This window comes from Lissotriton helveticus, chromosome 6, assembly GCF_964261635.1.
Source record: "Lissotriton helveticus chromosome 6, aLisHel1.1, whole genome shotgun sequence".
In the NCBI taxonomy this organism is placed as follows: domain Eukaryota; kingdom Metazoa; phylum Chordata; class Amphibia; order Caudata; family Salamandridae; genus Lissotriton; species Lissotriton helveticus.
Window position 1 is genome coordinate 1,236,034,200 of NC_136067.1, and position 24,331 is coordinate 1,236,058,530.

The 24,331-nt window shown below is 46.2% G+C and overlaps 1 protein-coding gene across 1 annotated transcript in view; it reads right to left on the reverse strand.

The window, feature by feature from the left end:
• The window catches only part of DZANK1 (double zinc ribbon and ankyrin repeat domains 1), an 846,943-nt gene that overhangs the window by 418,117 nt on the left and 404,495 nt on the right, over window positions 1–24,331 (reverse strand). The window contains exon 9 of the mRNA XM_078648955.1: window positions 19,224–19,337. Coding sequence (XP_078505081.1) covers window positions 19,224–19,337 — 114 coding nt within the window. The remainder of the gene's footprint in view (window positions 1–19,223; window positions 19,338–24,331) is intronic.

The following is a 24,331-nucleotide window of genomic DNA, read 5'->3' on the forward strand; positions in this document are numbered from 1 at the left end:
ATGGACACTTTGCCAGCGTGAGGAGGGTCAGGCGTGAGGCCGCAGAGGAGGTGAGAGGCGCGGCCCCGGGACTGCGAGGACCAGCCTTCAACACCTACAGCTGTGTCCTCTTCCCGGGTGAGCCGCGCCCCCTCCCAGTGCCCGCCCCCATCTGAGCGCTATTTACTCCTCGCGGCCCCCGCTCCGCGGGTGCCGCTCGTGAGAGGAGTCACTTGCTTTACTCGTTTCCTGCTTCCCGGCGCTACAGGAGTAGCCTGCTTCTGTGCGTGGACACTTTGCCAGCGTGAGGAGGGTCAGGCGTGAGGCCGCAGAGCAGGTGAGAGGCGCGGCCCCGGGACTGCGAGGACCAGCCTTCAACACCCACAGCTGTGTCCTCTTCCCGGGTGAGCCGCGCCCCCTCCCAGTGCCCGCCCCCATCTGAGCGCTATTTACTCCTCGCGGCCCCCGCTCCGCGGGTGCCGCTCGTGAGAGGAGTCACTTGCTTTACTCGTTTCCTGCTTCCTGGCGCTACAGGAGTAGCCTGCTTCTGTGCGTGGACACTTTGCCAGCGTGAGGAGGGTCAGGCGTGAGGCCGCAGAGGAGGTGAGAGGCGCGGCCCCGGGACTGCGAGGACCAGCCTTCAACACCCACAGCTGTGTCCTCTTCCCGGGTGAGCCGCGCCCCCTCCCAGTGCCACGCCCCCTTAGAAGTCCTGCCTACATCAGCAAGGTCAGTGTCGCGGCCCGCGGGACGCGCGCGGGACGCAGCCCGGGGCTAAGCCCGGGCAAAGGGCGGGCCCTCTGTGGCCCTCCGGGGTCCGAGGGTGCCGGGCCGGGGCCATATCCCCTGACAAGTCTGTTCCCCACCAGCGCAAGTACTTCGCTATATGAGACGAAAACTGCCCTGGAAATATTAACCACGCATGTCCAGCTAAGTTCCTAATTATACCCCATAATGCCCTCTAAATTGGTAACCATGGACAATTTTTTAATTAAAAAGGTTGCCCAAATCAATAGTAATAGAAGGGCGTCTCTGGGGTTGGACCTCTCTTCTACGACTACTCTGGAGCAACCACTTATTCCCATAGAGACTCCAGTGTTAGAGGAACCCCCTGTCCCTGTACGCAAGACAATTACTGCAGTTGCCCTGATACATGCGGGCCATAATGATGAGGATTCCAGTGTCCCAGTCTTCCTAGGGACAGGTATAGCCTCTTCTGGATTACACGAGCTTGCAGTAAAGTTATCACCACGTAGATTTAAAAAAGCTCGGGTGAGGCGTAGGGGGAAGCAAGGGAAAAATAGTTCTAAGCATCCAGAAGGAGGGGGGGTTGAGTCTGTATCTTCATCAGTTTTTATAGGAAATAGATTAGGTGCATTCGGTGAGACAGGAGATACTACTGTGCCTAAACGACCTGGTGTTCCTTGTCTCCTGATTGATTTTTCAGACACATGGGTTGTTGCCAATGGCGAAAGCGTTGCCAATGAACCCAACATGATTAACAACCAGCCATTGTCCAGTACACCTACTAGTGTATCTGTACTGGACCTACTCACTGGGAATGATAGTATTAGGCTGTCAGGTTCACCGAAACTCCCCATTGAGTCATCTCCCATGTCCCCTACATCCCCCCTCATCAGGTCAAGTAATGAAAATAGGGAGGGGAAGTCATTGGGAAGTCAAGTATATAAAATAAGGGGAGAGGCTGAGAGTGTTTCCCAATCAGAAACTGGTGAAACCCCCGGTTGTGAGGAAGCTATGATGGCCAAAATTGTAGATCTTATCAGGGGAGTGATGCAACCTCTCCTTGACAGGATTTCTACGATGTGTGCACATCTAGACCTAATTGAAAAGAAGGTTGAACAGAATTCCCTCCTCCTATCAGATCTGGTAAAGGGGATAGGAAACTCTAAGGAAAATCCGCTACCAAAATCAAATCCACCTGTGAAACCTTTAGTAATAGGTCCTCCCTCACTGCAAGTAATAACGACACCAGCACAAATAATATCAAAGCCTAAGCAAAAACCAGTGAAAGAGGGAGTAAGCTCGGCTAGCCCGGCGATTACATTAATCACCCCGACCCCACCGATGGCAACACCACAACCGGTGGCTCCTGTAACTAAGGAGCAACCGTCTAAAACAGGGGGAGGTCAAATTAAAGATGCTAGTAAGGACATGGTAACGACTAAGTCGAATATAGCTAACAATAATCCCACTGTCCCTCAAAAAACTAAAACTAAAACTAACCATAATATAGACCTAACCCCTGACTCTGCCCCTTATGTTATTGTATTGGCAGGGGTACCGGAACTGCCTGCAGGTAAATGGGAAGATCAGGGAGCGCTACGGAACAAGGTGGTGTTCTGGCTCCGCGATAATAGACCGTTACCCGCCTCAATAAACGGTGAAATTCTAAGCCTAAGGCGTGCTAGCTGGGTAGGAGTGAGGCCTAAGGACAAAATTGGTGATGTTATAATCATCAATTTTAAGGATCATAGGGTCGTGAGGCATATCGGGGACTGGTTTGATGTTAGTAGTAGTGATTCAATTTCTACGCATCTCCTCTCTTACTTTTATCCCTATGCACCCCCGAAAAGCACCAACAACTGGGGCAGGGATAGTCAACTTATTAGGAAGCCTCCTCAACAACGTCGGAGGTTTGGAAATGCAAGATTATGGGACATGGCTGGGTTGGAGGGAGTACCGTCCCCGTTGGGTAATCATGGTTATGTAAATGGTCAAGGTTCCCCCCTTTACACCCAGAGACCGGAGGACTATTATCCCAGAAATGGGTATCCATCCTACCAATACCCCCCTCTCAGCGACCATTACCCATTACATCTGGAACCCAACCCTTACCAACGTAGATTAAGGAACCACAGAGAATTACTACCAAACATGTATAATTTACCAATCCAAAATCGATACCAGATTTTTTCTGGTTTGGATGGGGTAGATTGACAACAAGCCCAGTTCCCTATAGAATTCCTGGATGGGAATAGGCCGCTGTCTCCAGTTCCCGAAATGTGCACTAAGGATGGAGTTTCTTTCTCTAATATCATTCCTAATGGTATAGACGCCCCTAGTGAACTTTTACAAGAACCTTCTGTACTAAATAAGACTTGCGCCTCCGATAGGCTGACACCCTGTGACAGTGTTCGTCTGGATCAGGTGCATTGTAGGTGTTAATAATAATGGGAGTAGGGGAAAGATAGGCATTGGTTCAGGGCAGGCGAAGAGTACTTTCTGTGAATTGCTCTTTTGGAATGTAGCTGGGCTGAAGCAAAAAATTACTAACCCAGCCTGGGAGTCTGTAATAGGAGGCAAGGATATAGTGGCCCTACAAGAAACATGGACCCAGGACCCTATCCATATAAATGGCTATAGAACCTTTTTTACCCCCGCAGTTGGAGGCCATTTCGGTAGGGCAAAAGGCGGTTTGACTACCTATGTTTCTAACCACCTTAAAATAAAACAGGTCCATTGTCACTTAAACTCCAAATACTTCCAGTTAATAATTCTTAGAGACCTTAAAAGAGCAAAGGTGATTATTATTAATTTTTACAATAATGTCCCGAGGGATGAAATCGTGGTCGCGATTAAGCTACTTAAGGAGGAAGTTCAATTAGAGGTAGACAAAAATGATAGAGAACTAGTAATTTTATGGGGGGGGGATTTTAACTGTTCGCTTTGTACCAAAGGGAGTCAGGGCCTATGCGGTCTAATGACCGAGAGAGATGTGAATTTGACCCACTTCGATCACACTTTAATGGGGGATTTGTTGAATGAAATATTGTTTATGTTTGACTTAGGGTTTGCCAATGAATTAGCGTTAAAACCCACACCCTTTGTCCCGACCTTTGTTGGTAGAGGTTCATCCACCATTGACTTTATCATCGCCTCCAGTAACCTTGGCCATAGAGTCGCAACGGTTACTAACATTCCATTGCCCATAAGTGATCATTTTCCCCAATGCCTTAAGATTGTAGATCTCTTCCAGGACCCATCTACGGCCGCGCCACTTGTTGAGGCAGCGGTTGATGTGGCTCTTGGGAGACATAATGGCTATTCACTTAATTGGAGTAAAGTAATCCCCTCGACTTTTTTCAAGGAACTGTGGGAGGCGTGTTCTACTAGTTTTACGATCTGTCTGGGGCATAACTCTGGTGGTGATCAAATAATTGACCACTTTGGCATAATAGCTGCAAACATTTTTTAATTTCAAATCATATTTTATTTATTAATCATAACAGAGATGATAGCGGCAAGAAAACATCAAAAGAATTACAATCATGTTGCCAAAGTACCGCAACCAGACATGGGTTATTACACAAAACAATACGGATACAGTAAAGGAAAATAAAGTACCATCCTTACATTCACATTTTTGTACATAGTTCCGTAGAGCCCTCTGTCCAAGTCAAGTCATATCACACCATGTATGTTGCATCATTCCTGCTTCATGGTTCTAAGGTTGTCAAGCCCGTGAGCCCAAGATATAGCCGTTACAGTTCACGCAACACAGAGCCCATAATTCACTGAGAACGGACCTCATCGTATGGAGCTTCAAGGTGGGTCAAAGATGAAGGAGGCTCGGTCCAGTGAAGACCATAATTTTTTGTTGGTGACCTGCCATGGTGATGAGTGTAACGCGGGGTTGTCAGTGCCCCTAATGCAGGACAGCCATTCCCTCCAGGCATTGAAGGAGACCTCACCCGTTGATTTCCAATTGCACAGGATCACCTTACATGCTAAAGTTAGTAGGAGATCCAGGAGCTGGCGGTCATGGTCACCTTTTAGTGATGGATCTAATGCCCCTAGGAGAATGTAGATGAATTCCCTCGTAGGGTGTATGTGGAGCGTGTGTGTAATGTAGTCAAAGATTTTTGCCCAGAAGGCGTGGAGCATGGGGCAATCAAATAACATGTGCGAAAGGTCACCAATACCAGAGGAGCAGTTCCAGCAATCCGGTGTGTCCCGTAGGCCAGTCTTAAATAGCCTCTGTGGGGTCCAAAATGCTCTGTTGATAATCATATATTTGGTTTGTGATAGTATCGGCGATACCTTGTGCGTGAGTGCTGATGCATGTATCCTGACCCAGTCTATACTTATGCCAGTGTTGTTTGTTTCTGATTCCCATTTCAACTCATTGCGCTTCATTGATTTGCTGGCCGTTGGCGCGAGTAGTTTGTATATTTTAGAGACAAAATGTCCAGTGGATTGAAAGTGGGGTAGCATAGTTTTTAGCCAAGGCTTCACTAGTTTGAATGTTTTAGTGGACAGGGCCGATTTTAGTTTTAAAAAGGCATAAAAGTCTATCGGCAACAGGGAGTGTCTGGCCTGTAGAGTCGAGAATGGCAATGGCATATTATTTTCGTACAGATCAGAGATCACATTAAGACCTTTATCGGACCAGTGGTCCCATACAACAGGTGATCCACTGATTTTAATGGACGGGTTACGCCATAAGGACGCAGAGGAGGAATTGTGGAATCGTTGACCATTGGCATGAGCGCGATCTAACCGCAGGAGGGCTCTCTTGGTATTGAGCATGATGTATTTAGAGTTCGTGAGGTGTGAGAGGTCCATTGTTAGGACTGCAGATAGCGGGGTTTTGCCCATAATGGACTTTTCAATGTTGATCCATAAGGGCGTGTAGGCAGGATCCTCGATAAACCAGGAGGCTCCTTGCTTACAGAGAAAGGCGGTCTGGTAATTCCTGAAATTTGGCAACCCTAATCCCCCTTTAAGCTTTGGAAGTTGCAATTTTTTCATGGCAATTCTCGGCTTCTTCCCTTTCCACAGGAAGTCCGAGATCAGTTTTTCAATCCTATGTAAAAAGTCCTCCGTGAAGGTCATGGGGAGCATACATGCCATATAATTCACCAAGGGACTGATCATCATTTTTAGTGTTTCAGCCCTGCCCCACCACGAAAGGAATTTAGGGGACCACCCATCCAACAGTTTTTGTATTTTCTTGTAGAGTATCTCCTCATTAATTTTTAAGGTGGATATCAAGTCTTTTTCAAATTCCATGCCTAAATATTTAAAACTCTTCGACTGCCAGGTAAGCCCGGAGTCGCCCAGGATGGCTTTATCACATAGATTATTCAACGACTTCACCTCAGTTTTATCCTTGTTCAAGGAGTATCCAGAAACAGCTGAGAAGTCATCTATTGTGGACATTAGCGCAGGGATAGCCTTAGCAGCTTGTTCGCTCATGACTAACACGTCGTCTGCATAAGCCGTGAGTTTAATTGTACAGTCAGTGAATCGGATTCCAGCGATGTCAGAGTTTTCCCTTATGTAGTACAGAAAAGGCTCAATAGCCAGGAGGAATAAGGACGGGGACAAAGGACATCCCTGTCTAGTACCCTGCTCTAGACCAAATGGGGAGGAAAAAGCGCCGCCAGCTCGTACTCTAGCGGAGGGACAGGCATAGAGGGACATGACTAGTTTAGTGAATGTGGGACCCAGGTCAAATTTATGTAGTACAGCATTTAAGTAACCCCAGTCTACTTTATCGAACGCTTTTTCAGCGTCTAGTGTGATGGCGATGGTGGGTGTAGTTAAGAGTTTCGCCTTCTCAATGACATGAGCCAGGATTCTCGTATTGTCGCTCGAGAGCCTGTTCTTCAGAAAACCGGCTTGCGAGGGATGTATAAGAGACGGCAGAACTCTTTGAATGCGATTTGCCAGAATTGATGCTAGGAGCTTACAATCTAAATTTATCAGTGAGATAGGCCTGTAGTTTTTGGGGAGTTTGTGGTCCTTGCCTTCCTTGGGTATTACCGCAATCACAGCCTCTGCCATAGTCCCCTTAACTTTACCTGTATTGGTGATTTCATGAAAGACCTCTAGGAGAGGGGTGGAGAGAATATGGCCAAAGGACTTATAAAATTGTGCTGTGTAGCCGTCAGGCCCAGGGGCTTTCCCCTTTTTGAGAGACTTGATTGCGCCAATAACCTCCGATTCAGAGATTGGTTCATTCAAGGAGTCTCTTTCCGCAGCCGTTGGTGTTGGGAGCGTGCAGTTGGAGAGGTATTTCTCCATTTTTACGCTGTCTACATGCATGTTCTTAGCATAAAGTTTCTCGTAAAAGCCCTTGAAGATATTCGCAATCTTAGTGGGGTCAGAGTTAGGAGTCCCATTGTCATCGAGTAAGGATGCAATGGTATTCTTTTGGATTTTAAATTTAAGATAAGCGGCTAATCCCTTCCCGGCTTTGTTCGAGTCACAAATTTTGAAACGCTTCCTCCTGTCTAACCAAATTCCCGCCTTTTCACTAATAAGTTTGTTATAGGTGTATTTCTGGTTGGACAGTTCAGTAAGAACCTCAGGGTTTCTATTTCTCAAGTATGTGTGCTGGAGTTTTGCAATGTCCTCCTCTAATTTTAACAAGGCTGCAGTGCGGTTCTTATTAATTGCAGACGACATTTTTATAATAACCCCCCTTATGGTGGACTTCAACGCATCCCATCGAGTGGTGTCTGAAGTGTCCCCTCTCTTGTTTAATAACAAAAAGTCTTTTATGGCAGTGTCAAGGGTTTCTTTGTGCTTTGTGTCAGTGATAATGGTGTCATTGAAACGCCACATAGATTGACGGGTGGTCGGTTTAATATTAGACAATGTAAGGGAGACGCAGGAATGATCAGATACTAATCTGGGAGCAATGTCCGCGTCCTCAACTCTTGCCACCGCATTATTAGATATGAGTATATAGTCGATTCTTGAGAACGAGTCATGCGGTGGGGAATAGAATGAGTAATCTCTGCCATCAGGGTGCATCAAGCGCCACGTGTCCACCAAATGAAACCTATGGCACAGTTTCATGAATGCCTTATGGGCCTTCCCCGGGCGAAAGACGCATTTAGAGTCTCTATCTAGTATTGGGTCGTGTGGGAGGTTGAAGTCGCCCGCCAAAATATGGACTACTGTGTCGGGGATGGAGTTTATCTGCTTCGTTAAGCCTACCCAGAAGGACGGATCATGCGTATTTGGGGCATAGATAGTCGTGATAAAGAATTCAGTGTCATCCTTGAGTAGTCTCGCTGAGACCCATCTGCCTTTCGTATCTGATGCACTAGAGACTATTTCCACATTCGCATTTTTAGCCACTAGCATTACCACCCCATTCTTTTTTGAAATCGCCTCAGAGCCTATCACTTCAGTATAATACTTATTGCGTAGTGTGTGGAATTGCTTTGCTTCCAGTTTCGTTTCTTGCAATAAGGCTATATCTCCATGCTGTCTTCGTAAATAGTCAAGTATCTTTTGGCGTTTAACTGGCTGGTTGAGTCCTTTTACATTCAATGATAGTATTTTAAGGTTAGTTACAGTTGTCGTTCCTATCGGAGTGTCTATAACAGCAGCCATCAACTATGCAAGCAGTAATATCGTCTCATAACACATGTGTATACATAAGGACTAGGCCGTGGAAGCAGTCTCAAACCCCTTAAGGAGTCGACAGCATCTTTTGACACACATGATGTGGGGCTAGGACAGTATGCAGGATACAGAGGTACAGAGTATAAGCTTCGGAACATAATGTGGTACATTGGATGTAAGCTAGTATGCAAGGCGGACAGAATTAAGCAAAACCATATACGAAATAACAAAACAACCCCTCCCTTCCTCCCTTCCAACCTCCCACCACCCTCCTCCCTCACCCACTTCCCACCCCTCCCTCCCCAATAGTAGATACAACAGAACATGGCGACTCAGGAATGACGACCAGTCGGCCGCCTCCAAGCAACTTACTCTTAATTACGATTCTACAGGCTGCAATCCTAATACTGAGGAATTAGCCCAAATGTGTTAGGCAACAACAAACAATAAACAGCGCTGGTGCCAGAACATTAAACACAGGTAAAGCACTGCTTTGGGTTCAGTGTCGGGACCAAATATATCAGTACTTGCAAAGAATTATCGTAAGCGTGGTCAACAACAGGTCAACAGTACAGCAGGGCATAGTGCCTCTTTAAGGCCCATAAGGGGCATGAACAGTATCATGGTATCATGGTATCATGGTAGCATGTTATCATATCATCATATCACATCATCATATCACATTAGCATAGGTATGGTGTCATGGTTGTGGTAGCAAGGATAGAACCATACTGAGGCAGCTTATAATGATATTTGTTTCAAGGTGAAGGTTCATCCGAACGTTCAAGGGATCGGTCTAATAGTTCTAATCTAGATATCTGATCTATCCAATCTAGATATTTCAGGTTAAGGGTTCACCAGATAGTTCAAGGGGTCGTTCCAATATAGGTCTGTAATCAGGTGAATAGCTGAGATAGGGCCCAAGGGTACAGAGTACATTACCGTGTCATTACCGTCCAAAGGCCACTTATACTCATCAACCAGGCATCAAGTCCAAGACAAGAGAGCCGCATATCAGGTCCAGTTCAGATAGGCACTTTTATAAGAGTTCCGGAGTATGAGGTTGGTAGAACAAAATTTCAAAATTTCAAAATCAGAGTTTATCCGAGGCCAGACGCAGAGGCTCCCTGTTGATCTGGGGGGGAGACTTCCATACTGCCATCACCACGGTCAAACAGGAGTTGTCGCAGTTTTCGCGGATCTAAGAACACATGGGATATGCCTTGTATCGTCACTCTAAACTTAGTTGGACCGATAAAGCCATACAGATGACCAAGTGACTTCAGTTGGGGTCTCATTGCAAGGAAGGCTTTTCTGATTTCCATAGTTTCCTTACTGAAGTCCTGTGAGATGAAGATTTTTTGGCCTTTCCATAGTACGTGGTTGTGTTTACGAGCGAAGGTGAGTATCTGTTCTGTGTGCTGGTACCTTAGTGGTTTGCACACAATCGCTCTTGGGCCCTTTTGGTCCTTTGAGATTCGCCCTGGCACCCTATGCGCCCTGTCAAACTCCAGTGGCTGAGTGAAAGTTAGATTTGTGGCCTGCGTGAACCACTCCTCGAGGAAGGGTATGCAGGAATCATGTTTCTCCTCCGATTTCTCCGGCATACCGAAAATTCTTAGATTCCCTCTTCTGTTTCTGTCCTCCAACTCTGCAACCTTCCTCACGAGATGGTCAGAGCACAAGGAAAGGTTCTTGACAGCTCCACACGTTTTATTTTCAAGGTCTTCCAATTTGCTTATCCTTGTCTCGGTGTCGGTTAATCTCGAGTTGATGTCCTTAATGTCTTGGCGGATAGCGACAACCTCTTCCTTGGTAGATTTGGCCAAGTCCCTGACTTCTTCTAGCCTGCTCAAGATTGTTTCGACGGCTTCCTCCATTTTTTTCCCTTTGTTCCCTTTGATCGGTGTCGGTGGGTTAGATTTCAGGCGTTTGGCAGCTGCACCATTCTCCTTTTCTCCCATACTGTGAATGCTTGGGCGAAGGGTTGTACAGGCGTCTTGGGGTTTCAGGCATGTAGCGATGAGACCACGTATGTTTGGATTGCGGAGTATACACCCCTCCCTTTTCAAAGATGAACTTTATAGCTGCTCCTTGTGAATATCAGCTCGTGAGGGTAATTACAGCAGTAGACCAACAGTAGACAGGCAGGTAGCCACAAGTAGGTAAGCACCTAATACGCTGCGGGGTCCACAACTTGAAGCAGCAAGCCCTTGCTCTTTATCCAGTGCCGCCCGTGGCTTCACTTTACTCAATTTCCTGCATACGAGAAGTTTATGCGTTTCGCGGCAGGGTGATGTACCATTCAGGCTGCCATCATGGAGATAAATGAGTTATAGAGTCTGTGGTTGTACGACCCGTAGTACACACAGACAATCAACGTGCCGCAGTGAGGGGGGGAGGACGTGTAAAAGTCATCAGATGCAGACGTGCACTGTGTTTTCCAAGAACGCCCGTGAACACTATGATGTTATGAGGGCAGTACACTACTTATGAGGGCGGTACACTACTTCGCTGAGCCCCACGAACAGCCGTCAATTTGTTGGAGCGCTTTGGGTTTTCAGATGCTGCGCTGTTGTGTGCCGGTGTTTTCGCGCTCTTTTCACGCCTTTTTCTAGCGTCTTAGGCTCCCGCTGCTGCCCCGGTGAGCGAATTTGGCGCCCTGGTTCAGTCGCGCTGTCGTTTTATACATTAACACATTTTTTAGCAGAGATTTTTGGCATCCATATTGACCTCACCGCTATCTCAGGCATCATTCCAATTTACGCCGTTTCAGCTCAGACCTTCAATCACCGTCATACACCACCTAGGCATTGTGGGCGCTGACAGACTTGAGACTAGTGAAAGTGTTCAGTTACTTAAAGCGCTAAATTCAATGTAGAGCGCATGGTGGGTGGAGTAATTGTGGAGTTCAGCTCCTCGTGGGTACAACCAGAGGCAACACTGCATTAGAGCCCTGGAAGGCTCGAGCGCGGTAGCAGACATGCTGGGAAGCCGCCATTTTAGCTAATTAGACCCTACGCTGCATTTTCACGAGCTACACTTTTGCCAGCAGCATGTTACCAACAGCGTACTCCTGTGAGGTTCTTCTACTCACGATTCCGTTGCTGTAGCTTGCATTTCAATGCGGGCGGGCGCTTCCAATCAGCGACTCATGATGAGACCGGGGCCCCGGGAGACCGCGTGGATGTGTCCGGAGGCGGGCTCCGGCGTGAAACGCACTTCCTCCGGTCAGGGGAAAAACGGTCCGTTTAATCCCGTTTCCCTCGACGGATCAAGCCCAAACTTCTCCCATTTGTAGTTCTGGCGTTCCGACGGCCAGGCACCCGTTTTGGTCCGGGTCGGAGTCGGATCGCAGCCCTTGTATGGCAATTGCTCACAGCCGCTTGGAGGAGGACAGGATTAAGCCGCCATTACTCCGGCGTCCAAGCCACGCCCCTAATAGCTGCAAACATAAAAAGCAGTTTAAGGGTGGAGTCAAAGCGTAGAGGTAAGGGCCCTAGGAGCTGGTTTGATAATGCATGCACCAGGGCTCTGAAAAATCTAAAACTTGCAGTGCATAAAAGCCCCAGGGATATTGGCGAAATTAGATCATGTAGGTTGGCATACAATCAGGCCCTTAAAGCAAGGAAGTCTGCATTAAATAAGGAGGCCATTGACTTACTCTGTGAGGCTTCGCAGTCAAAAAACCCTGCTGCATTTTGGAAAGTAATCAACACCCCTTTTCCCTACGAAACCCATAAGGCGCGATTGGAGATCGCTATTACTGAAGATAATTGGGTGGACCATTTCTCCAACCTTTACAATGAACAGGTCGACACTCATAGTAGCGATTCTCAGACCAGCTGGGACTCGGAACCAGGTCCAAATCTGGTTGTTTCACTTGACGAGGTACTGCTCGCTCTAAGAGCTACTAAAGGAGGAAAGGCAGCAGGACCCGACGGGATCCCCGCGGATATATTCAAAGAAAACCCTGAAATCTGGGGCCCATTGTTGGTACAACTTTTTAATGCGGCCTTATCAAGGGGCCTAAAGGAGTCTTGGTTCAGTTCAGTCATTGTTCCCATTTATAAGAAGGGCGATAGAAACAGCTGCGCCTGTTATAGGCCAATCTCCCTTCTTGATTCCTCAATCAAAATCTTGGGTCGAATAGTGTTGGCAAGACTCCAAAGCTGGGCGGAGGAAAATGAAATTATGAGCGACCTCCAATTTGGTTTCCAAAAAGGGATTGGCACAATCGAACAAGGCTTAAACTTGATGTTACTGCAACACAAATATATAAGGATTAAGTCGGAACGCTTGTATTTTACTTTTGTGGACCTCTCATCAGCGTTCGATTGTGTGTCGCACACCAAACTGTGGGCAGCTATGAAAACTTTGGGAGTGGATACGACCATTATCTCTTTCTTGAGGGAACTGTACAGTGGAGCCACAGCTTCTGTTCGCTACGGCAGGGGGGGTGAATGCTCCAGACAATTTAGTGTGGGTCGTGGAGTGCGCCAAGGATGCGTTTTAGCACCTTTCCTTTTCCTGCTTTACATTAACGGGCTTGAGCACCACCTGTTGCATGAGTGCGGGGATATGCCCAGAGTGGGGAGGAGGGCAATCCCTGCATTAATGTATGCGGATGATGCCGTGCTTATGGCACGCACTCCCCTGGCACAGCAAAAACTAGTAGTATGCTTCGAGAAATTTATGCTTAATCTAGACCTGCTAGTTAATTGTAGCAAAACTTTCACAATGAACTGTGGTCTCAAATCGGGTAAACCGATGAAACGGATGATTTTAAATAACGTTCCACTAGACAATACCCCAACTTTTTCGTATTTAGGCATTTTATTCCATGAGTCAGGTTCTTGGACAAGTGCCATCAAGGCGAGAACCCTTTTATTTATGAAAACTATCATGGCTTTAAAGAATTTTGTAAGAAAACTGGGCAGGAAACCGATAAAAGAAATGATTACCATTTACAAAGCAACATGTGTGTCGGTGGCTATGTATGGCTCAGGCTTGTGGGGGTACTCAAATGTTGATCCAATTCAGGTTGTGGAAAACAAATTTTTGAGGGAAGTCCTTGCTGTTCCACAGTGTGTTGCCACTTTTAATTGTCACGCTGAACTTGCCCTGTCACACATAACTGACATTATCAAAATTCAACCCATCCTGTTGTGGCACAGGGTATGGACTACAAACGAATGTGTTTTGAACCGGGCTCTACTACAGGACACCCTCAATTTGGATCACGTGGAGAGATCACAATGGTTGGGCTACGTTAAGAGCTTTTTGACTGAGATTGGGTGCTATTCTTATTATTCGGATCCATCTACAATGGATAGCATCTCAAGGCGTTCACTGAAGGCCCTCTGCTTGGTTCACCTTGAAGCTAAGAGGAGGAGAGTTGAATCTCTAAAACATTCAGTACAGTCACACCTCCTGACCTTATGTGAGATTAAGTCTGTACAGCCATATCTATCCCTGCCTATGACAAACTATGATCGTTTTCTTTTAACTCGATTCAGATTTTGTATATTTTTTAGATTGGTGTCACTTCCAAAAATGAACTCATGGATACGTACTTTGCCCTTCTGCCCGTGCGATGTCACCTCACAACAATCGGATATCCATATCCTCTTTTTTTGCAGACTCTATAGTGCCTTACGTAGAGAAATTATAATTCCCTTTTTAAAAGAAATGAATTTTACCAGATGTCGCCCAGCCTTTTTAGAGCTCCAGAAAATGGATACGGTTTTATCTGTAACTGTGGTTTTAAAATTTTTAAAGAGTGTTTTTAAACTACGGAAACATATGATAACAGAAATCTGATAAATGTCTAGTTCTTTTTCCGTTTTAAGAATCTGTCTTTTTGGTCCTCGGTATTGAACTTACTCTAAGAGCTGTAATTATTGTAATTTGTTTTTGATGTTTGTTACTTTCTTGGTTACTTGCTTTTAACCGAATAAAGATCATTGAATCTGAATCTATACAGTCAGCGAGCAATTATAATATTTATAAAAACATACAGGACAGTGCGTTTTTGGATATATCAATCCCGTCTTTCTTGGCACTGGACTGTTATAGCAAGCAGCAGAATAAGAAAGCAGAATTTAAATACGAAAGAATAGCCTGACACTGCAGTTCTATTAGGGTGCAAACAGAACTTCACATTTTAAGACAATACAATATTCTAAAGGTTCGTCTGTATGCCTCCTCCTGCCCTCTTCCCGCTGTCTTATGTTTTTGACCCTCTTGAGTTTGATGTCTTGCTTCATATTGCTGCCCTCCTGTCCTCTTACTGCTATTAATGTTAGCCTTCCCCATCCGCACACAGTCAGTGATAGACATGGCAGGGATAGGAGATCTGAAGCCCCCACAGGTTTGTCCCAGATGTCTGTCCCTCCTCCACACACGGCTGCTGCCCAGTTCCGACCAGTGGGCTAAGTAACTTAGGGGCATATGTATCAACATCTGTGTTTACAATTCTCAAATAGCGATTTTTTGGGAATCGCTATTTAAGAATTGCAAAACGGGATGTATTTGAAACATCGCAAATTTTAAGCGATTTCTTAGTATTCCTTAATTGCGATTAGCAAATTGCAAAATCGCAATTAAGGAATACCTTCCCATTCATTTCTATGGGCCAGGAGGACTATAGGAAAGTATGGGAAATCATTCTCAATTTGCGATTCGCAATTTGAGAATCGCAAATTGAGAATTATTTCAAGGGTGCAAGGGTGTCATAAGGACACCCTGATGCACCCCTGAAATGAGCATGTGTGCGCATATGGCGCACATACATGCCCTAAGGGCATGTATGTGTGCCACATGGCACTTTGAAACATGCCAAAAAGTGCATTATTGCCAGAAATCGTGAATTACCACCAACTTGAAGTTGGTAGTAATTTGCGATTTCTTAGGGAGAAATCGCACAACTTGGGTGCATGATACATAGCATTTAAGGAATCGCACTTTGCGATTCCTTAAATGCTTACGCAAAATTAAGGAATTCCTTAATTTTGCGATGAGAAAAGAGCTCATACATCGCGTTTAGCGATTTTTTATTCGCAAGCGCTGTATTTTTGCGAATCGCAGCGTTTGCGAATAAAAAATCGTTTGATACATATGCCCCTTCCAGTTTATAACCTCCCTCACAAATCAGCTTTCTGGGAGATGAACGGAACATGCGAGCTATTGGGCAGATTAACCTCTCTAGCCCAGCTCATTGTTCTGAATACATTACATGATAAGCATATCAATGTAACAAGATCCAAACCGTCCGAATTTGTATTTGTTTTCATAGGCTGTTCAGTACTCTTGCAGTCGCACACATTAAAAAGCCTTGTTTCCTATTGCAGCTCTTTCTCGTTCAGTGCGCTTCCTCCCCTGTAGGTATTCTGAGCTTCAAAGTTGAATTTACTGTACATTAATGATGGTGCTGATGTGTTTAAGCGGGTTTATATGTATGTTGATTTTGTTGTTTTGGCTTCCGGTGTGTTGCACTTTATCCTTTTAAGAGGATTTGAGATACTGTAAGATAACTGAATTTCAAAAAAAATAAATGTCATAGATTATATAATGGAAACAATGCAGTAAATCTCCTGAGAACTGTGCATCATGGCTGAGTGCACGTGTGGTGCTAAGCATCTGCGTGGGCTGGTGCTTTTCAAAGATTGATGGGCCAACCGGTCAATAGCCTATTACCTTCACTTTTGTGGCATCTATACTCAATACTCAGTCTCGGAAGCACAACTAGACCTCCTCCGAATACTTTGGCCAACAACCTACTTTCTTTTATGTACCTCAGTTTCAGTCAGCACCACCTCAGCACCAGTACAGTATCAGCGTAGCTCCACCTCAGCATCAGCACAGCACCATCTCAGTCAGCTTCAGCACAGCAGCACCACCTCCTCCTCCTCGGTGCTCACCACCAGCGCAGCATCAGCGCAGTACCATCTCAACATCAGCACAGCACCATCTCGGCATTAGCACAGCACCACCTCCGCATCAGTGCACCACTAGCAGTGCATTCCCACCTCAGCACCAGTAAAGCCTCACCTCAGCAGCAACGCAGCACCACTTCAGCAGCAGCGCAGCACCACCTTAGAATCAGTGCATCACCTCAACAGTACATAAGCAGTAGCTCAGAACCATCTAAGCACTAGCGCAGCACCACCACCTCAGCATCACTCAGCACCACCACAGCATCACTCAACACCACCTCAGCATTACTCAGTCCCGCTTCCGCACCAGCGCAGCACCACTTTAGCACGACCACAGCATCAGCTCTGCACCACCTTTGTACCAGTGCATCAGTGCAACACCACTGCAGCACCACCTCAGCAGCGGCGTAGCACCACAGCACCACTTCAGCACCAGTCTGCATCACTCAACACCTCTTCAGAAGCACCACTGCAGCACCAAGTGCAAATCACTCAGCAGCACATGAGCACCACCACAACACCAGCACAGCACCACCTCAGTTCCAGCACAGGACCACCTCAGCACTGGCGCAGCACCACCTCAGCACCCCCGCAGCATCAGAGCAACACCACCTCAGCACTACCACAACGCCAACTCAGCACCATGCAACACCAACTCAGCATCAGCACAGCACCATTCATTGTCAAACAGCACCACGTCTGCAGGACCACCTGAGCATCACTCGGCAGCACGTGAGCACCACAAAACCATCACAGCACCGCCTCATTATCACTCAGTCCTGGCACAGCACCGCACCAGCGTAGTACCACCTCAGCACCGGGACACCACCTCAGCATCACCTATGCACCAGTGCAGCACTACCAGCGCATCACCTCACTACCACAGCAGTACTACCTCAGCATCAATGCAGCACCAGAGCACCACCTCCGCATCAGTGCACCACCACCAGCGCCTCATTAACTCAGCACCAGTGCAGTCCCACCACAGCATCAGCACAGTACCACCTTACCACCAGTGCAGCACCACTTCAGCATTAGCGCAGCATCACCTCAGCACTAGTGCAGCATCACTTTGGCACCAGCGCAGCACCAACTCAGCACCAGCATAGCATCACCTGAGCACCATCAAAGAATCACTCAGAACCATCTCCACAAAAGCTAACCACCACCTCCTTAGCATCACTAAGCATCACCTGAGCACCAGTACAACACCACCTGAGCACCAGTACAGCACCACCTGAGCACCAGCACAGCACCACTTAAGCACCACCTCAACATCAGCACAGCACCACCGGAGCACCACAGCATCAGCACCAGTGCAGCACCACCTCAGCACCAGTCAGGGTCACTCAGCAACACCTCATTGGGCACCACCACCAGTGCAGCAGCAACTCAGCATCAGCACAGCCCCACTTCAGCACCTCCTCACAGTGGTACCTCAGTAACAGTGCAGCACCACATCACCATCAGCACAGCACCACCTCCACATCAATTCACCACCACAGCCCCACTTCAGCACCAGTGCAGCACTCAGCAGCAAGTCTGCACCAACACAGCCCCACTTCAGCATCCGTGCAGCACCACCGCAGCATCAGAACAGCATCACCTCAGCACAGCACTAACTCAGCATCACTCAGCACCACCTGAGCACCAGCCCAGCACCACCACCTTAGCATCACAACATCACTCAGCACCACCTCATCATCACTGGGTACCAGTACAGCACCAACTGAGCACCACTGCAACACCACCACTCTACCAGAGCACCACTACCTCAGCATCAGTCCAGCACTACCACCTCAGCACAGCACAAGCACAGCATCACCCAGCACCACCACACCACCAGCACAGCACCACCTGAGCACCAAGGCAGCATCAGCGCAGTATCACCACAGCACCAGTGCAGCACCACCTCAGCAACAGTCACTGTCACTAAGTACCACTTCAGCAGCACCATCGCAGCACCACATGAACATCACCTCCAACGCAACATCACTTCAGCATTAGTGGAGCACCGCCTTGGCACCAGTGCATCACCTCAGCACCAGCACAGCATCACCTCAGCACTCAGCACCACCTGAGCAGTACCACTCTCTGCTTCAGAGCATTATCACCAGCGCAGTCCCACCTCAGCACCAGCACAGCCCCACCTCAGCACCAGCACAACCCCCACCTCAGCACCAGCACAACCCTCACCTCAGCAGTAATTTTGCACCAATGCAGCACAACTTCAGCATCAGCGCAGCATCACATATGCACAATACCAACTCAGCATCACCTGAGCACCAGCTCAGCACCACCTGAGCACCAGTGCCGCACCACCACCTCAGCATCAGCACCACCTCAGCATGACGCAGCACCACCTCAGCACAACACACTACCACTTCAGCACGACGCACCACCACCTCAGCACCAGCACAGCACCACCTCAACATCAGCACAGCACCACCCCATCAGTGCAGCAAGCAGGAAGAAGTTGCCAGCATTGCAAAGACAAAAACCTAGAAGACGTTTTCTACATTCCTTCTTTTTTTAATAGGGTTGTTACATAATGTCTTCTTGGTTATATATAAGATAACAAAAATGCTTATAAGACTTTTTCATTATAACTTTTCAACATGTTGCATAGCAAACAGTCTGCTCTATGACATAGCTTAAAGACATTGGCAAAGCCAATAGCTCTGGCTAAACATGTTTAAGGTCCCAAAGACGAGACCTATTGGCTATGCCAATGCTGGTTTCTATTAACCTCTGGAAATCCATCAGTCTGCAGTCAATGATACTGACTCAGCTGTTGGGTAAGGGCTCAAGACCAAGCCAAAAGGGAATAAGCAATGCTACCTAGTTGAAGCAATTTTATCGATCATACCTTTATCTCTCTTCCTTTATTAATGTGCCGTGTTTTATAGAGGTCATTACCTTCAAAGTGATACTGGCTTGTGGTTGCATCTGCTGAAACAGTGGTGCCTCACATACAATACAAGTTGGTGTGTTCATTGGAACCATGGTCTTGCATTCCACACAAAGACCCATCTATAAAAACAAACAGAATACAAAGTATTATGCAGCTGTCAAAGTTCATAATAAATTACAGGAACTAGTCATGAGTACAATGAGGCAGGGGTTAGAGACAAGGTTAAAAAGAACAAAATATTATCTATTTGGTTGCCGTTCGCCTAAGTATAGTGCACACCATAAATGAAAAGTAAATGCATGCTAAACTAATAGGTGGGAAATGAATTGCTCCGGGAGCGATCAAATCATATGTCTGTGTGTCTAACCGGAGGGTCACTGATAATTTAATTCTGAACGGTGTGCATGGGGAATAGTGTGACATGTCTGTTTTTGGTGCTAAGTAAGTATGTAAACGTTTAATTGTTTTTTCATTAATTAAAACCATTACAAAATTGCACATTATTAATAAAAGATCTTGTATGTTAAAAAATTAAAAGTACATTTATAAAAGTGGATGAGTCTCCCGTGTAAGAGTGGTCATATTGCTTGCTGTATGCTTAGAACAAACCCGGGTCTATCACAGTTTTAAAGTTCAAAAGGCTAAGCCTTGTTTAGTTTTTGTGCTTGCCCTGGATGCCGCTGATCCTTGCTTTGTTACTGCTAGTGACTTCACTAACTTTCCGTTTAGTTGCAGGTTCTTTGGGTCGAAGCAAGTAAGTGCCGCCTGTCTCCGGTATCGTATCCCTCGGTCATTGAAGTAGGGTTTTAGTAGGCCCACCCTTTCCTCTTTTCACTTAATACAGGAGGAAATAAGATGTTCTATGTCCTCAGTCCCGTCCCCACATAACCTGCACAAGGTCCCAAGGTTCTCTCTCTGCCAGAATGGAAGATGTGGTATTGCTGGGAAGATACCTCACCTGTGTTTTAAAAAGGTTTCTTTGGTTTTCCTTGAATACCCTAGTGTAAAATATGCCTGTGGCCCAAAGGATTTATAACCGCTCAGTGTCATCCATGCATGGCTCCTACGTGCAAAGGCTGCTTTGTCTTCTATAAGAGGCAACTTCTAGATGACCTTATTTGCTACGTGCTTGAAGTGCAAGTGGGTTGTTGGAGTTTCCCACAGGTCAGCTAATCCGATAATACCCAAGGATTCCTCCAAGCATTTTTTGGGCGGTGAGGTGGGTGTACTGCACAGTTCTTGCCAGAGCTGGTGGTTCAATGTGTTCCTGGGTGAGTTCTTAATTTTGTGCCAGCACTTTATGTAAGAACCTTGCCTTGCAAGGAGTTGTTTGGTTAGGCCAAAGTCGAGTCGCATCTGTGCAGGCGAGATATAAGACGGGAGGTTTAGCATGAGTCTGTATGCTTTTGTCAGGGTAGTATCCAGCAGCATTGCACCCCTACCCTTCTGGACTTCGCTGCCGTAGGTAATCGAAGGAGAAATTTTTGCTTGCGCTACCTGAAGCAGAGGCGAAAAAATTGGTCCTGTCAATTTTGTTTTCAGAAGCCTTAGTGTTAACGCTATCGCCATCCCTTTCCTGTTGATAGCCTCGAGTTGTTTAAAGAAATGGCCACCCTTGTCATTTATTACCCCCAGATATTTGTACTAGAAAGAGTGTGCAATTGAAGTTTTTCCCAAAAACCAGGAATGCGACAGTTGTTTCCCATTAATTGTCAGGGTTTTTGTTTTATTGACATTAACCTCAAGATGGTTTTCGGCTGCGTTTTCGTGCAACTTGTTGAGTAGCCGTTGTAGACCGACTTGAGTATGGCTTGCTAGAACAACGTCATCCACGTACGACATACTGGAAATGGCTTTGCCACCTAAACGAGGAGCGTGCACGTTGCAGGCACTGAGGGCTGGTGTCATGTCTGCTGTATAACGGTTAAAAAGAGTTGGTGCAAGTACACAGCCCTGTTTCAGGCCTTTAGTTGTTGGAATGCACCTTGAGAGATGGGAGCCACTGCAGAGCTTTACCTGTATCCAAGTATTGGAGTGTAATTGTATCAGGAGTGTCAGTAGTGATGGCGTTATCCCCCAGAGTGCCAATTTCCTCCACAGTATTGCTCGGTGGACAGTATCGAACGCCGACTTAAAATCTACCAAGCAAAAATGGAGAGTTGCTTTGGATAGTTTTACCTTGTCGATAAGCAGTGACATTGCTAGTAAGTTCGTTGTTGTACCAGTTTCTCTGCAGAACCCTGTTTGGTAAGGAGGGATTATGTCATTCTCTTTTGCCCAGTCCTGTATCGCTACGAGTAGATTGCCTGCAAAATATTTGGCCTCAAAGTCTAATAATGCAATCAGGCGGTGATTTTTTAGTAAAGTTTTGTCGCCTGCCTTATAGATTGGTAAAATGATGGAGCCCTTCCATGATGCAGGTAGGGTCTCGCACTGCCTAACAGAACGGAAGAGAGGGGCCAGTATTTCTGACCAGTATTCCGGGTCTTCTTTAAAAAGTGCTGGTGGAATACCATTAGGCCCTGGGGCTCCTTCCTTCCTCCCTTTAAAAATGTGTTTCCTGACCATGACGTCATCGATTTCATTAGGCTCTTCCTCTGTATTCATCATGATTTGGGTTAGAGGAACTGATTGGCTGTCCGGAAATACTTGTGAATCAGGTATCTGTTGTTTGAAATGAGTGTCTAGGAAGGATATCAATGCCTTTTCTGTTTATGTGTGATGCTAAACCTCTGTGAGCCGGATGTAAGATTTTGTTTATGGTTGACCAAAAGCGTGCGCTATTGATTCCATTAGATTCATGAAGTTTTGCTCAGAATTCGTTTTCATTGGATCTGTTAATGTCCCACTTAAGCTTTTTAAGTTTAGCCTTTGTGTTGCCAATTTGGTGATTTAAGTTCTTGTCACCAGGGCAGAGCCTCAACGATCTCACAAGTTTGCTTACAGATTTTTTGAGAAGTTTCAAATGTGTCCACTGTGCGCACGTGACCGTCCCTGCCGCTGTTGGATCATTAGGAGTGGTGTATCTGACTATGGTTGAATAAGATTTGGAAAACAAAGACATGAAAGTTTCCCATGTGCTGGATGGGTTTCCGGTGGGATAATTAAGTTCTGTTAACTTCAGTTTTGCTGCCAAGAGCACCTCCCTGGTGTTAGCTATGGATGACTTGATTCTTTTTAAGTTTATAGTGTGACAGGCTTGCCTACCAACTGGGTTAAGTATCAGTTTTTGTGGGGGAGCTTCAATTAAGACTTCCTGCGGCCGATGGTCACTGTCCCCTCGATCTCCAAAGCAGAAGCCTATTACATATTGAAAAAAGGAAAGAGAAGCTAAAGTATAGTCTATTGTAGAATTTGCAAATTCCGTGTGAAATGAGATGGCCGGGTGAGAATTGTCAGCAAATATTCCATTAAGTACCCTTAGGCCAATATGCTCCAGGTCTTCTAACAGCTCTAGATTGCTCTTAGGGGATTTTCCCTGGCGGCTTTTGATTTGAGTTGGTATGTTCCAATAGAAGGAATGGGCCTGTAAGTCTTCAATTGATGTTGTGCCTAGGACTTGTTGATTTAGATCGCCAGACAAGACGAGGTTAGGTGTATTATGCAAACTCATTATTTGAAGCAGATGTTCTAATAACATTTTTGACTCGTTTTTTCCATTTCGGGTTTAAGTATGTATTAATTAGTAGCACCTACTCATTTTTGCCGCTAAGGTTTAGGTGAATCTTAATAGTGTTTACAGGTGGTAAGGAGGAAGGAGATTCCTGCGCGCTGTTGATTTTTGTTATATTAATGTAGGTGGCCATATTTCGATTTCCTTAGAAATGGGGTATGGAAGCAAGTGTACCCCTCTAGATGCAGGGGGTCCTCTAACCAGGTTTCCTGCAAGAGGACAAAATCAAAGGTTTTGAGGTAATTTAGAAATTCAGCGTCTACTGCCTTACTGCTGAGCCCATTTATGTTCCATGAGAATAGCCACAGGGTAGTTTTGTCGTGTTTTCCCCGATTGTTATGTTGGAAAATTTGTCATTGGGTCGGTCTGGCTATATTAATTGTTCTAATGATTGGAGTGTGTTCAGAATTAGGGGGATGATGGTAATTGGAGCCTGTTTGTGTGTCCATCACCTGTTCCTTGTAGTGTGACCGTCCTCAGGCACCCTTAAGTACCAAGGATATTTTTTCTCTGTTACTGGTCGTTCCTTCGCGTAACCTGGCAAGTATTGGGAGCGGATATCCAGTATTGTAATGCACGAGAATTCATATGCCCCAAGCTTTTAAGGTTTCCCCTTCTTCCAGGACCTTGTTTGCAATTTGAGTTGAAACCCAGATTGCCTTGGTGGATTCCCTGCCTTGTGCTATGTCCGGTTTGATAAATTCAATTGATAAAAGGTTGGTTGTGTAGATGCCTTTTAATGAGGATATTTCCCCTAGTAGTTGGAGAATATTCCCTCTATTCAAGGTATCAAAAGGTCCCTTCGAATTATACTTTGGTGTGAACATTACGATGGTAGAATTTGTTGATTGATTTGCTTGGCAGGCTCTTAATGAATTTTCTCCCTGGTCATTTTCTCCAGAGGTGAAGATGGGCTGCCGGGTTAGCCCGCTTGATCCACTGGAAATTGGGGATGCTCGACACCTAGGACCAGAGAAGGCTTCTGAGCTGCGGTCTTTATTATTATTTTGGTTTTGTCTTACAGAAGGTCTCTGGAACCCGGATGATGTTGTTATTGACCCCTGCTGTGCTCCCTGCTCCTCCATATGGCTTTGCTAGTGTTAACGTGTTTTTGTTTCACTACTGCTGGCGCTGGTGATGGAACGTAGGTAATGCTGTAGGCTGGACGCTCATTAGTCAAAGTGGTAGTATTGTGTTTATGACCCTACGATTGAATATGAGGTGAATCTGAGGTTTGTTCCAGCACCTGATTCGATCCGTTTGTGGTGGGGGACCCCCTTTCCTCTGTTGATAGTGAGAGTCAGCAGCTTTTGATGTCTTCTTGAGTCTGTTCGACTTTAGTTGTTCTGATACGTAGAGTACCAGTTTGGCTGCTCGATAAAGCCGAAGCTGCCCTAAATGGCGCCACTGACACTCGTACCGCGGTCTTAATCGCTGTAG